This window comes from Pseudoliparis swirei, chromosome 15 (assembly GCF_029220125.1).
Source record: "Pseudoliparis swirei isolate HS2019 ecotype Mariana Trench chromosome 15, NWPU_hadal_v1, whole genome shotgun sequence".
In the NCBI taxonomy this organism is placed as follows: domain Eukaryota; kingdom Metazoa; phylum Chordata; class Actinopteri; order Perciformes; family Liparidae; genus Pseudoliparis; species Pseudoliparis swirei.
Window position 1 is genome coordinate 17,707,669 of NC_079402.1, and position 14,659 is coordinate 17,722,327.

General features: G+C 41.3%; 1 protein-coding gene across 1 annotated transcript; it reads left to right on the top strand.

Moving 5' to 3' along the window:
- Positions 1-2,656: 2,656 nt before the first annotated feature.
- Positions 2,657-7,928, top strand: LOC130205710 (uncharacterized). The gene is made up of 9 exons (XM_056433209.1): positions 2,657-3,070; positions 4,901-5,113; positions 5,381-5,516; positions 5,795-6,420; positions 6,547-6,756; positions 6,817-6,854; positions 7,019-7,194; positions 7,488-7,660; positions 7,832-7,928. Exons 1-9 carry the CDS (start codon positions 2,751-2,753, stop codon positions 7,926-7,928), a joined length of 1,989 nt encoding a protein of 662 aa, XP_056289184.1. The 5' UTR covers positions 2,657-2,750.
- The last annotated feature ends 6,731 nt before the right edge of the window (positions 7,929-14,659 follow it).

Sequence of the window (14,659 nt, forward strand, 5' to 3'; positions counted from 1 at the left end):
CAAGGAAAGGAAACACGAGATTTGAAAAGTGCAGGTGATTCAGCTGTGCAGAAACGGGTTATTTCCCTCTCTGTGGTGACTAATTAGTCTCATAGACGTCACCTCTCTGTTGGCAGCCTGTATGAGCTGTTCACTCATCAGGATCCTGAAGTCCTATACAGACAATAAAAAGTAGAACCAGCCAATAAGTTCAGCTACTAATGCATGTAATGCTTCATACAATGCAGATGCATTTAAAGTGCATTTAATTAATTCTATTTAGATTCTAGATTCCATTTCATCTTAATATCAAATCTTACATGTTGCGTATTATCACAGTAATTACTCACCACAGGGAGATGTAACAGTTGCATTTTATTATTCAAACGGAGTGTGCAGTGGTGTGACATGTTCTCGGTTAATGACGAGAGTGTCATGATCTGGAGTTTGTGTCTCGTTTTGTGTCTTGTTTGGAAGTTCTTGTGTCGTCTGTCTCCCTGTGATTGTCTGCCCTGGCCCTGATTGTTTCCTTCTGTGTGATTGCTGGTCCCGCCCTCATTGTGTCCACCTGTGTCTCGTTCCCCGTTGTCCAATCCTCTCACCTTGCCTGTGTATGTAAACCCTGTTCGTCTCATTCCCAGTGTGGCTTCGTACTGTTTGGTCCGCGTTTTTGTGGTTCCTGTCTGGTCTGGTCTGTGATTTTTGTAATTAAATAGTTTGTGCAGTAATGTCGGCGTTTGGGTCCTCTCTTGCTGCGACAACTGTGACCACACATGACAGAGAGGTGTTTTAAACACAACACACACTCTTTAAAGAGTGACTGTAGGAAAGCCCTCATCCTCTCTTTCCTCAATTTCTCTGCTCTCCATCACCGTCTGCGTGTTTGCTCTCGTCCATTAAGCTTGACAAACACATATCGCGTAAAAGGATTAAAAGGGTTTATTTCCCACGTGGTTTGGAGAAACCGATCCATCTAACTCAACCCAACACAACCCATGACAAAGAGCCCCGGTCCCATAAAACACAGTTGAGCTCACGGGTCATTGAAGGCATCTGAGTGAACAGACCGGTCAGTGGAGCGTGTTTAGGGAGAGCTTTTGTGCGTTTGAGCTGGTGTGTGACAACACAACTGGTTTCTCTTCTTTTGTACTTTTAAATAGACAATTATTTGTAGTTTTTTATTGAAAAGTAATGTTCCAATGAAAAAACACATGCAGAGTCCAACAAAATACAACATCACTTAAAGTGGTAACTCGTTTATGTAATGCACGATATGCGTGCAGTAGATAATAACCAGTACTGGAAGGGACAATGAGCAGCTGCACAGTGATGACAGGACATGAGCAGGAAATCAGCAGTTTACACACAAAACAACATCAAACTTAAAGATATTTGGCACTTTTCACTGTTTTTATTCTTATTCTTATATGTTATTATTCATCAAAAGCACAAAGTTCGTTATTCTCTTATCTCCCATGCAGTGATAACTTTGCCTCCTTACTTGTTCCGGTGTGTCTCTGCCCGTCTCTCTTACCGTGATGGCTTGTGGTCGCTCACGGTCCCATTATCGTGCACAAACGTCTGGTTCACGTAACATTCGCTGCACATCTTGGACTGCAGAGCGGCGGCGGCGGTGGAGGAGGTGGAGGTGGTGGTTGGCGCCGAGTCCTCCTCCACTAAGTCTTCTTCCTGGCTTAATTGCATCGGAGGTGATCTGCCATAAAAAGGGAGTGGACACACGGAGAGGAGTATGAGGGGCCGTGAGGGACATTATTCAGAATACCCTCTCACACACACTACTGAAATGCTCTCACACACACTACTGAAAAGCTCTCACACACACACACTACTGAAAAGCTCTCACACACACTAGTGAAATGCTCTCACACACACTACTGAAATGCTCTCACACACACTACTGAAAAACTATACGCTCACACACACTAGTGAAATGCTCTCACACACACTACTGAAATGCTCTCACACACACTACTGAAATGCTCTCACACACTACTGAAATGCTCTCACACACACTAGTGAAATGCTCTCACACACACTACTGAAATGCTCTCACACACACTAGTGAAATGCTCTCACACACACTACTGAAATGCTCTCACACACACTACTGAAATGCTCTCACACACACTAGTGAAATGCTCTCACACACACTAGTGAAAAACTATATGCTCACACACACAACTGAAAATCTCTCACACATACTAGTGAAAAGCTCTCACACACACATGATATGAAAAGCTCTCATACACACATATAAAAATTTCACTTGAAACGGAAGGCATTTCACTTGAAACGGAAGGCATTTCACTTGAAACGGAAGGCATTTCACTTGAAACGGAAGGTGCAGTGTTGCCAGGTCCGCGGTTTTCCGCGCATTGGGCAACTTTGAAGTGTTGCCGCGGGTTGAATTTTGTGTCCGCTGGTTCGGTAGACCTATTTTGCATGCAGATTACATGAATATCTTTCAATAAAATCCATATTTTAAATGAAATAATTTATTTATACCCAAATCCTACCATAAACTGCTTTTAATGCTGGCATACTAAACATTTGGTGTTACTTTGTAGATATTACAATACATTTGGTAATGATAGCAATGCTGTTGGACTTTAAAAGCAGTGTATATGGTTTGGCACGGCATATTTTGAGTTCTGATATTGGGCTGGTTTTATTGGCCATTGGGCTGGTTTTGTCACACAGACCTGGCAACCCTGGGAAGGTGTTTCAGTTGAAACGGAAGGTGATCAAGGATGGCAGATCAACCATGTGCTCAACAGCCCTCAAGCAATTTTGCAGAAGCAACGGCGTTGCTAAACAACATATTGGCCTCAGCGGAGACAATCAGAACACTGTCTAATGCCTCAACTGTTCGGCAGCAGCCGGTCGTTGCAGCAGCTCCAGGTGTGGATACAGTAGACAGCCACCTAGCAGCTCTCTTTCCGTCCCGGCAGCGCAGCGGCGTGCCATTGTCTGCTGCAGGTACAGTCAGGAGCAACTGTGCACCTGCACCCCGCTATCAAGCGCAGCAGCACTTCGGCGCATGGACATCAAAAGGCATGAGGAGAAAAAGGTAATTACACCTAGTCGCAGTTTGAAATTATCTTTCATATTACCCTCGTGTGTGGTTTGCTAGCTGGCTAGTTCACCCCTACGACACTAGCCTAGCCTACTGTATGAATAAATAAATGAATGAACGAACGATATTAAACTCGAAGGAGTAAATGTGGGAATTAGGTTAAACTGAAACCAGGAATGGCGTATACGTGTATGAAATGTACGATGAACATTGGCTAGCAATTTCGCCAAGCAAATACCAAAATGTTCGCCGGAAAACGAGAGGAAATATATAATGTTAAAGGCAGCTGGAGGGTTAGTTCTAGGGCTGCAACAACGAAACGATAAAATCGATAATTAAAATAGTTGGCAACGAATTTCATGATCGATTCGTTGTGTCGCGCGATTATTACAGCGCTCAATAAGTCACGGAGTATAAACAAAGTTGAGTTGAGCGCAGAGCGGCGCAGGGGAAACAAGAGCGGAGGGAGAGACGTAACGCTGCGTTGTGAGAGCCAATCAGCGCTCAGCTGCTCCTCTGTTGATGAATCTAATTGGCTGCTGCTGCTCACGTGGCGCTGGATGCGGAAGTCATTCACGTAGTCGGAGACATTCACGGAGCTAAGTGCGCCTACGGGTGATGTTATGAACCCAGACACCAGGGCGCTACATGTCACGACGTGTGTGGCATTTCCACAAGAGTATAACGTAGAAAACGTGGTTATTTATTCCACGGAGAAAGGCAACGGAGATAAGCCACGACGCTACTCGCTGTGTGCGCTGCGCGTGCAGACAATATTTAACGGAGCGGAGCAGCGCGTGAGCTCTGATCGGGCGCTCTTTAAATGAAGTATCGATACTAAAAATATGCTAAATCACATCGTGTTTAACGTACGGGTACTTTGTTAGCATCGCTACACCGTGCAGCGTGACAGCAGCAGATGTAGCGGACTAACATTCAAGCTAACCTAACTTCCCAAACGCTGTGGACATCTGAACGCTGATTGGCCGAGACGCGACACGTCCATCAAAGATGTTTTATTGTGAAGAGCACCACTTCACATTTTGTCCGCGTCTCACTGCAATCTCAACGGCAGCGGGCCAGGTGAGAAAAATAATAAATCGGAACGCGTCTCTGATATTGTTCAGGGGTCCACATGGGGACCACTGCTCAGGAGAGGAAAGCTGTCAGTCTGTTTGTGACGGTTCATCACCATGGTGACCAGTGAACAGGGTTCATCACCATGCTGACCAGTGGGTCTCCAGGACCTTTCCATGACTTTAAACCAAATTTCCATGATTAAACATTTTGTGAAAACTCTGTCTATACGTGACAAAGTGAGAAGATGTAGTATTTAAACTAACAATGAGAATTCCAAAGCATACCGTATCTATACCGTGTAAATTAACATTTGAATAAAACAAATTTGCATGACTTTTCCAAATATTTTGGGATTTTATTTTTCAATTACTTTTCTAGGCCTGCTAATAGCCATTTAAAAATTCCATGACTTTTCCAGGTTTTCCATGACCGTACGGACCCTGTTTTGAATAAAGGGTTGAAAATTAAAGTTTTTTTATCCGATTAATCGATAAAATAATCAACCGATTAATCGATTATCAAAATAATCGTTAGTTGCAGCCCTAGTTAATTCACAGCCAAAGGAGGGTCGATAAGGGGTGACGGTTAGTATTTTGCTCTTGTCAAACTGGACGTGTTTAAGATATCTATTGTTTGTATGTTGTTCTACGACTGTGGTCTCTGTCTTGTATTTATCTATGTTAGCATGACTTAACGTGCAGTGGCTGTTTTCATGTCGTCTTAAGAGTTACATTCTCATTTCAGAGCTAGATCACAGCAGCATGACCATTTCAACAAGGACGTAATATTACTTCCCAATCCATCATGGGGAATAGTGTGCAAACAAAATCCAAAATTATGGTTACACAAACATGGGCACATCCTCAGTGCCTTTGAATTCCAGAAGGCCTGGGACCACCAGACTGTTGTGGAATGCATCAGAGATGGTTTTGGTGTGCACATTCCAGAGGATGTCAGGTAAAGACTTTTTTTTCTTACTTTGTAAATAATATTATAATAATCTTTATTTATAGAACACTTTAAAGAACAAACACAGGTTTACAAAGTGCAATCATGATTATTACAAACATAATACAATAGCATTTGTTATAAAATGTACATGACTCGGTCACATACCTCGTAGGAGCAAGAAACCAAGGAGACACACAGACTCACACCATCGTACAACAAACGACATAGCCTAAAAGCATTTTTGTTGTTGTAATATCCCCATCTTCTTTGTAGCCTCCAGTTTCTAATGGCTTGTGGCAATAAGCTGGTGTCCCCTAAACTCCAGGAGGGCCAGGAGCTGAATGGAATGCTAATCCATAAGATTTTTAAAACCAAAGGCCTGTATGTGAGACCATCAAGGACCATTTTAGTAAGTTTGCTTTCTTTCTTTTATTTGTTTTTAATACTTTTCACTGAATAGAATTGTATCTTTCGAAAATGAAATGTAAACTGTTTATTACTTGTAGCAGTATACAATATATACAATTAAAGCAAAGGTTTGAGCGCAATCAAACCAGAGAAAAGCACAAACAAAGGTTCCTTGTTTTAATCGGTCAAACGATAACTTGTTTCTAATATGGTTATTTAATTTCAAAGTTGTGATTTTTGCTTTTGATATATATTTTTGGTCTTTCTTTTCTGTTTAAGACTGACTCAGATGAAGAAAATGAATGTTCCAACATCACTACCAGATCAACATTAAGCAGTTGTGCAACTGCTAAGGACCAGGATGATGACTGTTTGGAAGTTTATGGTTCACAAATCCACACTGGCAGACCTAGCACCACCAGGGTTGCTACAAGAGCAATGAGAAGTAGGGATGACCCCTGTACTAGCAGTCAGGATGGAGATGGAAACCCTGGCACTGGCAGTGGTGATGAACATGGCTATGGCATCACACACGCCACCAGAAGTGTTGTTAGAAGGCGTACAGCAATGCAAGGAAGTGGCACTAGTGGTCACGATGGAGGCTGTCTTGCAAGAAGTGATGGCAACCCTGGCACAAGCGGTGATGATGGAGGCAGCCTTGCAAGAAGTGATGGCAACCCTGGCACAAGCGGTGATGATGGAGGCAGCCTTGCAAGAAGTGATGGCAACCCTGGCACAAGCGGTGATGATGGAGGCAGCCTTGCAAGAAGTGATGGCAACCCTGGCACAAGTGGTGAAGATGGTGACTACTCTTCATATTTGAGACTTATGGCTGCTCTTCCTGATGACTCTTCAGATGATGAGGAGTTCAACCAGGCTATAATTGCCAGTATGGAGAGTCAAATGTGAGTAGCACAAACACAGAATGTGTCAACTATTGAGGATGATGTGATCACATAGTTGATATGAACTATTTATTTTAAGATTATTTTGTCATATCTGATCATTTGTCTTTGATGTTGTCTTTATAGTGTAGAAAAGGTCCCGGTTCAAGAGATACTGCTGGAACTCTCAAGCAAAATCAACACAAAGCAACAGTGCAAATTTAATATAAATCGCTCTGCTGTCTGGGAGGGAGCCGTGCGAGGATTTCAAAGGGTGTCCTATAACCCCAACTTGATGATCTGCGTGAAATTCTCAGATGACATGGGGAGAAATGAGGAAGGGATTGATTTAGGAGGGCCAAGGAGGAATTCTTGAGGTTGCTGATGGAGACCATGGCCAGGTCACCCATGTTTGAGGAAAGAAAACAGCAAGAACTTGGCTCTTGACAGTGCTGGTAATGACCATTTTAATTTTTGTAATCTTTTTTACATACAACTTTCAGCTTTTGAACTGATTTACAATGTATTCAATGGCACAATGAAATCCATGATTTTATGTGGTAGTGGGTCTTTATGTATTTATCAATATGACATTTCCTTTTATCCTGTTGTTTTGAAGCTCTAAGAGAGGACCGGTACTACACAGCTGGCAGAGCCATTGCTGTAAGCTTGGTACATGGTGGTCCGCCACCAAACTTCCTCTCGCCAACAATATTTTCTCTTCTGGTTGATGGTTCAGCAAAGCCAGTGCTAGACGACATAGCTGACAATGAACTTTTGGAAAAAGTAAAAAAGGTCAGTTGGTAGTCTAAATGTTATCTTGCATTAAAATTAGGTTACATTATAATATTCTCTTGCCGTTTTCCATTTGAGAGGAATACCAATCCAGCCCAGTCTGCTCATTGCTGAATGCTCACTTCCTATAGGTTGTCGGCAAAGTGTATTTTCCTTATTGTTTATCACATTGTAGCTATCTGGAAGAAAACAAGTTAGGGCACCCTTGTTAATTATGCAGACGTCCAGTGTCTGGGTTCTTACTAATAAGTAGCCTCCATAACAAACTATCCTGATGCTCCTTGTGATGCTAGGTATCTGAAAGTACAACCCTTGAGGACCTTGAGATGACAACGGCACCTCTGCTTGACTACTTGGCCAATGCAGGATGTCTGAGGCCTATGCGCTCTATAAGAGACAGGGATTTGCTGGTACATGACATTGTCATGTTCCAGATCATCCACAGGGTTCAAGGTCCATTTCAAAGGTATTCAGAGGTGTTGGTTGTTTGCAGTCAGATTAATCAGAGTAGCAATCAGAATTTTACCCATAGACCAACTAAATCTATTATTTGTATATAAAACTAAGTAAATTTACAATGCACAAGTGAATTAGGAACCCTAATTAAATTCTTCAAAATTCCATGTTATTTGTACAGATTCTGTGAAGGACTGAAAACGCTTGGGGTTCTGGAGAAAATCCAAAGGCATCCAGACAGCTTTCGTCCCTGCTCTGTCATGAGCCAAGCACACTGACTGCTGACCAGATGGATGATGTTTTCAGCATTTGGCTGTCTCCAGAAGGAGCAACAAGAGAGCTGCTGAGGAGATAGTCGTTACCTTCTGGAGAGACTATCTCCAGGATGCAGAGGGTAATTGACAGTTTAGTGTATAAGTAAAGCTATGTGTCTATTTATATTTTAGTGTTATTGTTTTTTGTGTGTTTTGTGAAGAAAAAAATACTTGTGTAACAAAAACATTATAGCTTAAACTTACTTACTTTCTTGGTTGTAATGTCATCAAGTAGCACCTTTGAGATTGTTAAAAGATGAAAGGTGTTTTGTAAATATATTGCTATAAGAGTTATTCAGTTTTTCAAGTACAATACTCTTATTTCACAATTTATTTAGTATCAAATGAGTTGCTGTTTCATATACATGCTTATTGGACCAACTACCACTTACAATGTTTTTCTGTTCTTATAGAGGAAGAAGGCCATCCAAACTCCAAAAATATTGGCCTTTGCAACTGGAGCATCTGTGCTACCACCGATTGGCTTCTCTCCAACTCCTTCCATCCAGTTCATCCAGAAGGAAGATGACGACTTCTCCTCGACCCCAATGTTCCCTGTGGCCAACACGTGTGTCAACTGTCTCAAGTTGCCACTACATGTTTCATATCGGCTCTTTAAGGAGAAGTTCGACTTTGCAATCGGAAACTCGTATGGGTTTGGCAGGGCATAAACATATATGTCTTTGAAAAAGGAATAAAATGGAACTGTTCTTCCCCTCACACTGATATTTATGGAAGCGTTTCGCCACTGTGATAACAAAATTAAGATCCTGTCAGTCATAATTATGAGATAGTATCTCATAATTATGACTTCACTATCTCATAATTTCGACTTACAATCTCATAATTATGACTTAGCATCTCATAATTATGAGATAGTAAGTCGAAATTATGAGATAGTGTCTCAAAATTATGACTTCACTCATAATTTCGACTTACTATCTCATAATTATGACTTAGCATCTAATAATTATGAGATACTATCTCATAATTATGACTTAGCATCTAATAATTATGAGATAGTGAAGTCATAATGACTTGCAGGATCTTAATTTTTTTATCACAGTGGCGGAAACGGGCTTCCATAGATATTGCCTTAGGCAGTTACGTTAAAGTTAAAGTATATTGAGTCATTTCCCCCTCTGTCTCTTATCCGTCCGTGTCTTATGTGTCTGTCTGTTTCTCCCTCTGCCTGTCTTTTTGAAAAAATGCGTTCACAAATGTTTGTTCATTTTTTGTGTAATAAAACAATGTTAACTTTAACATAACTCTTGTAATTCACTGAGAAAACTGCACAGGTGAAGTAAACAATGTTTTAACAAAACCTTACATAACATGCATGTTTTTCAGAGAAGAAAATGCAGAAGAGAAGAAAACACATCTATTCCATGGTTCCCATCATTTTCAAGTGGATTCACTTGTCGAATACTGTCCATTGTGGTCTCATTAATCGTTACATCAATGTCTGGAATTCTAACATCATTATTGGTTTGAAGTTCAGGTAATGGCCCTTTTTCATCAATGCCATAGTAGTTATCGTCATCAAAAATGTCATTTATAACTGGATGGATTCCTACATTGTTTATGACCCCTGTATGCCACAGCTGAAGAGGAGTCCTCCCCCCTTGTGTGGACAGGCCGTGGTTATTCCACTGGTTGATAAATTCTGTTACTGCCCTTTCAATTCTTGGGAAATAAACATAATGCAGACAGAATAGATGTACTTCATTCAATGAGTCCAGTATACCCTGCTCCTCCATGAAGTTAAACATATTAATAAAGTGTCTAGATACAACTCTATTCAATTCTGCCCATAGTCTCTCAATCCTTTGGTTGTGTACTGAAACTCCTGTAATAACACTACGACTGTTCAGTCCTCTTCTTTCCAACATAAACTGGGCAACACGTATATTTTCCATACCATGATCACATCTGACCCGTAAGGGCAAACCAAAGTTGTGTACTCCTCCCAAAAATAATGACAAGACACTTAAGGCTCTGTTGTTAGATAAGCACCGTAAGTATATAATGGTCCGACTGAAGCCATCAACACAGCCATGAAAGACCATCCGCCATCTAATCAGCTTGTGGTTGCCGTCAAAATGCCTGTTGGGAGATATAAAGTACATTAAATAAAACATATATAGGTAAAGCTTGCAAACTGTTGATTACCTTTATTGATAATACAAAATAGTTACTAGTCAACTTACCATAATTGGTTGGGGGCCTGAACACTATAGACCCTTCGGCGTATGGCATGACGGCGTCTAAATGACCGCCCAATGGGATCCACTTGATCGAGGCTCTGTCTGACCCGCCAACGCTGAACCCTTAAGCCACGTGATCTCAGGCTTCCAAGAACGTATGCTTCACCTGCATTTGGAGTGTTCTGTAGTATAGTCGTCACAACGCTGTCCAGGTCTTGATTTGACAATATTGCATATCTTAATGGCTCAACTCCCAGAGTTTGTCTGTGTCTGTATAGGGTTCTTCGACTGATTCCAAAGCACGATGCAATTCTCTGCCATGTCATACCAATGGATACACAGTGAGCAATCTGTTCGGCGGCTATGCTGTATCGGGGCCGACCTGGATGGCCAGTCAAGATTGTTGGGGGTATCAAATTGTTGGTCACATCACTGGATCCCTGTCTGGCCTCATGTTCATGAAGAAAGTTGCAAAAGCATCTATACAATGATCCTAGTAGATTACTCACATCACTATCATCATGATTATATCTGGACACAGCAAGAAATGCAGATAGAGTTCGTGTATGATCTTCAAGCTCTCTATAAAGCCTCTCCTGACCGTAATTGTTGGACTCCTCACGTTGCAATGACTCAATGCATTGCAGAGCACTAGTAAAACGTACGATATCGTCTTCGTTGCCTCTTACCTCAAAAAATAAAGTTTGGACGTGAAAAACAAAGAGGATCAGGTGAACATGCATTGTGTAAAAGCACATACACGGATGGTAGTCCTCTACCGGATCCTAGACATATATATATATAACCCAGCGGACACAAAATTCAACCCGCGGCAACACTTCAAAGTTGCCCAATGCATGGAAAAACCGCGGACCTGGCAACACTGCACCTTCCGTTTCAAGTGAAATGCCTTCCGTTTCAAGTGAAATGCCTTCCGTTTCAAGTGAAATGCCTTCCGTTTCAAGTGAAATTTTTATATGTGTGTATGAGAGCTTTTCATATCATGTGTGTGTGTGAGAGCTTTTCACTAGTATGTGTGAGAGATTTTCAGTTGTGTGTGTGAGCATATAGTTTTTCACTAGTGTGTGTGAGAGCATTTCACTAGTGTGTGTGAGAGCATTTCAGTAGTGTGTGTGAGAGCATTTCAGTAGTGTGTGAGAGCATTTCACTAGTGTGTGTGAGAGCATTTCAGTAGTGTGTATGAGAGCATTTCACTAGTGTGTGTGAGAGCATTTCAGTGTGTGTGAGAGCATTTCAGTAGTGTGTGTGAGAGCATTTCAGTAGTGTGTGTGAGAGCATTTCACTAGTGTGTGTGAGCGTATAGTTTTTCAGTAGTGTGTGTGAGAGCATTTCAGTAGTGTGTGTGAGAGCATTTCACTAGTGTGTGTGAGAGCTTTTCAGTAGTGTGTGTGTGTGAGAGCTTTTCAGTAGTGTGTGTGAGAGCATTTCAGTAGTGTGTGTGAGAGGGTATTCTGAATAATGTCCCTCACGGCCCCTCATAAGATGGGGCTAATTTTTCTAATCAATAAAGTATGTTCTTAACCTATAATACTTCCTCATCATCTATTTGTTGATATAGTTTAGTGTCTGCAAAGTAAGTAGTGACTAAATGCATCAAATACATGTTACAAGTCTAATATTTACTTCTGAATTGTGGTGGATTAGAAGTATGAAGTAGCAGAAGATGGAAATACTCCATGTAATACAAATAGCTGCCATTCAGACCTAAATATAGTAAACTATACTTAGCATTTTATATATGCATATATATATATATAATAAATGTTGATATTGTATAGTAATAACCACACTGCATTGGGCTAAGTCATGCAGAGCTGAATTGTTGTATTAAATAATATTACACCACGTAAACATGATGTATTTTCTTGGAGGAAGGTATGAGAAGCCAGAGGGTCAGTCTCCTCTGATCATGGATCAACAAACCGGATGTTTTGGCCGTAAGTCTCGGAAACAAGAGATTTTTCTTGAGTTTCTTTTTTAGCTGTATCTCCTATAACTTTTAATGTAATTTTAATTTAATTATTTATTTGAACAGGGACCGTACACATCAATCAACCCAGGGGTAAACATGTCAGTCTTAGCTAAGGCTACATTTAAACCGTAGTCTCCGTGGCCAGATATTACAAGCCTTCACTATCGGAGATAATGGTTAGCACAAAAACATCATAAAAAGCAATAAACATCCAGGTAATGCTAAACTTTTGAGCAATCAGGACCAAATTCAGTACAGAACATCACTGGAGCAAGACAGAAAATGTGACTATTTCTAATTTGATTATTTTATTAAAGTTGTGCTATAGCTGGTCCTCAGTGCTCAGTGCTTACACAACAAACATATGTATCTTCCAAACGTTTTGCTTTTTTGCAACCACATTGGTTGACTATTTCTTTGTGACCGTGTCCTTTGGCCACTAGGTGGGACTGTAACAGCATCATCTGACAAACGACTTAAGACTCCACTGTATGTGTCTCCAGACACGTGGGGCGAATGGAGCTGACAACGCAGATTATTCTGGACAAAGAAGAGGGACAACGAAAGTTGCAGAGTGGTCGTTATTCACTTCATACCTGCAGCCTTTATGTCATATTAGAAAGTGGAAAAGATTCATACAGGTTAATGTCCTGGTTTGTGAAGAATAAAATGCACTTTAGTTAAAACCTATTTTTAAGGCGTTAATTATTTCAGTACACATTACTCTTAAATACATGAAATACATCTAGAAATTGACACTTACAAACATAAACAATAGGACTGTCTGATCTGGTGTTTTGTCTCCTGTTTCCCGTTTTATTTTGAAGCCATGTCTCGTGTGTCCTCTGTATTCCTGCACTTCCTGTCCCTGTGGTTGTCTGCCCTGTCCCTGATTGTTTCCTCCTGTGTCTAATCACCTACACCTTCTCTGTGTCGTCCCTATGTCACCTGATCATCCCCCATTCCCTTCACATGGTCTTCACACCCGTCTCACCTGTTGCCCATCAGTCCCTCACTACTTCGGTCCCCTCGCTTCACTTGTCCCCTGCCTGATCTCCCTGTTCTGTCGACCCAGGATTTAGCCTGCCCCTTCTCGGATGTGTTTGCCTGTGTGGACTGACCTCCCGGTTTTGACCCTGCCTGAAACCAGTAAAAGAGTTTCTCTTGTCCATCTGCCTGAGTCTTGCTTGTGAGCTCCAGGACCTGTAACCCTTACACCACCAAAATGCCCTGCATGAATTAAAGGAGTCATAGCAGGTCACCAGGAGCATACACTAATCTTCTACACGGTCATGTTAAAAGTGACCCCTCTTTGACTTCTAAATTATCGGTATATGGTTCAACTCTGATTGGAATATCCCAAAAGCCCTTGTGCTAGTACAGTTTACTGAGTTACAGTTTACAGTTTATGAGGACATCTAGTGCCGGACATGAGGCACATGCATTGAGTGTGTATCCCTAATCTTAGCTCTAGCCTGTGAGGAAAACTTACATGAATGCTGTGCACATAAAATAGTGATGGCCTAATGCTAAAAATGACAGTGACGGTCAATAATCAATAAACAGAAAACAGTTGGCATAATTAGAGTTATTTTCTACATTTTAAGTGTTAACATGTGCGCCACCCCAATGTTTTGGAGTAGAAACATATAGGTGTGATCATTACTGCAGTAATGGAGTCTGTCCTCATACTCTTCTTTCGTAGTTCCACCAAACAAAGTTTTAGCTTTAAGCCCGCCGGCGGGAGCTGACCCAACAACGTGTTGGGATGCTCTACGGACCTTTTCTTGTCTGTTTTACTGCCAGAGGTTCACACTTCAACTCTCTACTGCACCTTGGCCACGTTCCATTGTGTCTGCCTGGCTGCGCGTCTCACCTCATCAGGCGGAGGTATTCAAAGAAACCCATCTCAGCACGTCTATAATCATTCTGGCTGGTAACCCGTCACAGCAACAATCGGTCTGGCATACATCGGTTGTAGACTGGGATCGCTCTGCAGGAATAATCTGGATTAATTAGCATCAACACCTTGCATTCATGGCTTTCGGCACAACATGCGCCCTGGCCTCTCACAAAATAACAGCTTCCCATAAAACTAAACTGCACGACTAAGCCAGGATTTTCCGGATATGCTTGCAGTTTTAAATGGTTTGAAGAATGTGTTTAATGTTTTAAATGAAAAAAATGCTTTTAAACTATAAGGAAAAAAAAGATAATTGTTGTAAATGACACAATAGGACACAAATATGCAGCAGTTTCCACAGGGAAAGTCCTGTGTTTGCTTCCAAAACTTATTTCGCAATGTTTCCTTGTATGGGAATGTAATTTTCATTAAACCTGGCCTCGCTGTCTTTTCCTACATCACTGGCCCCGTGATGCTTCTGTTTTAGACCTTTTACATTTTAAGGTAGCTACCATCCCACAAGAGCTTCCCTCTTATTTGTTAGTTTGACTCATGGGAGCTAGAAAAAACTGCGAGTCTGAATCAGTCCAAG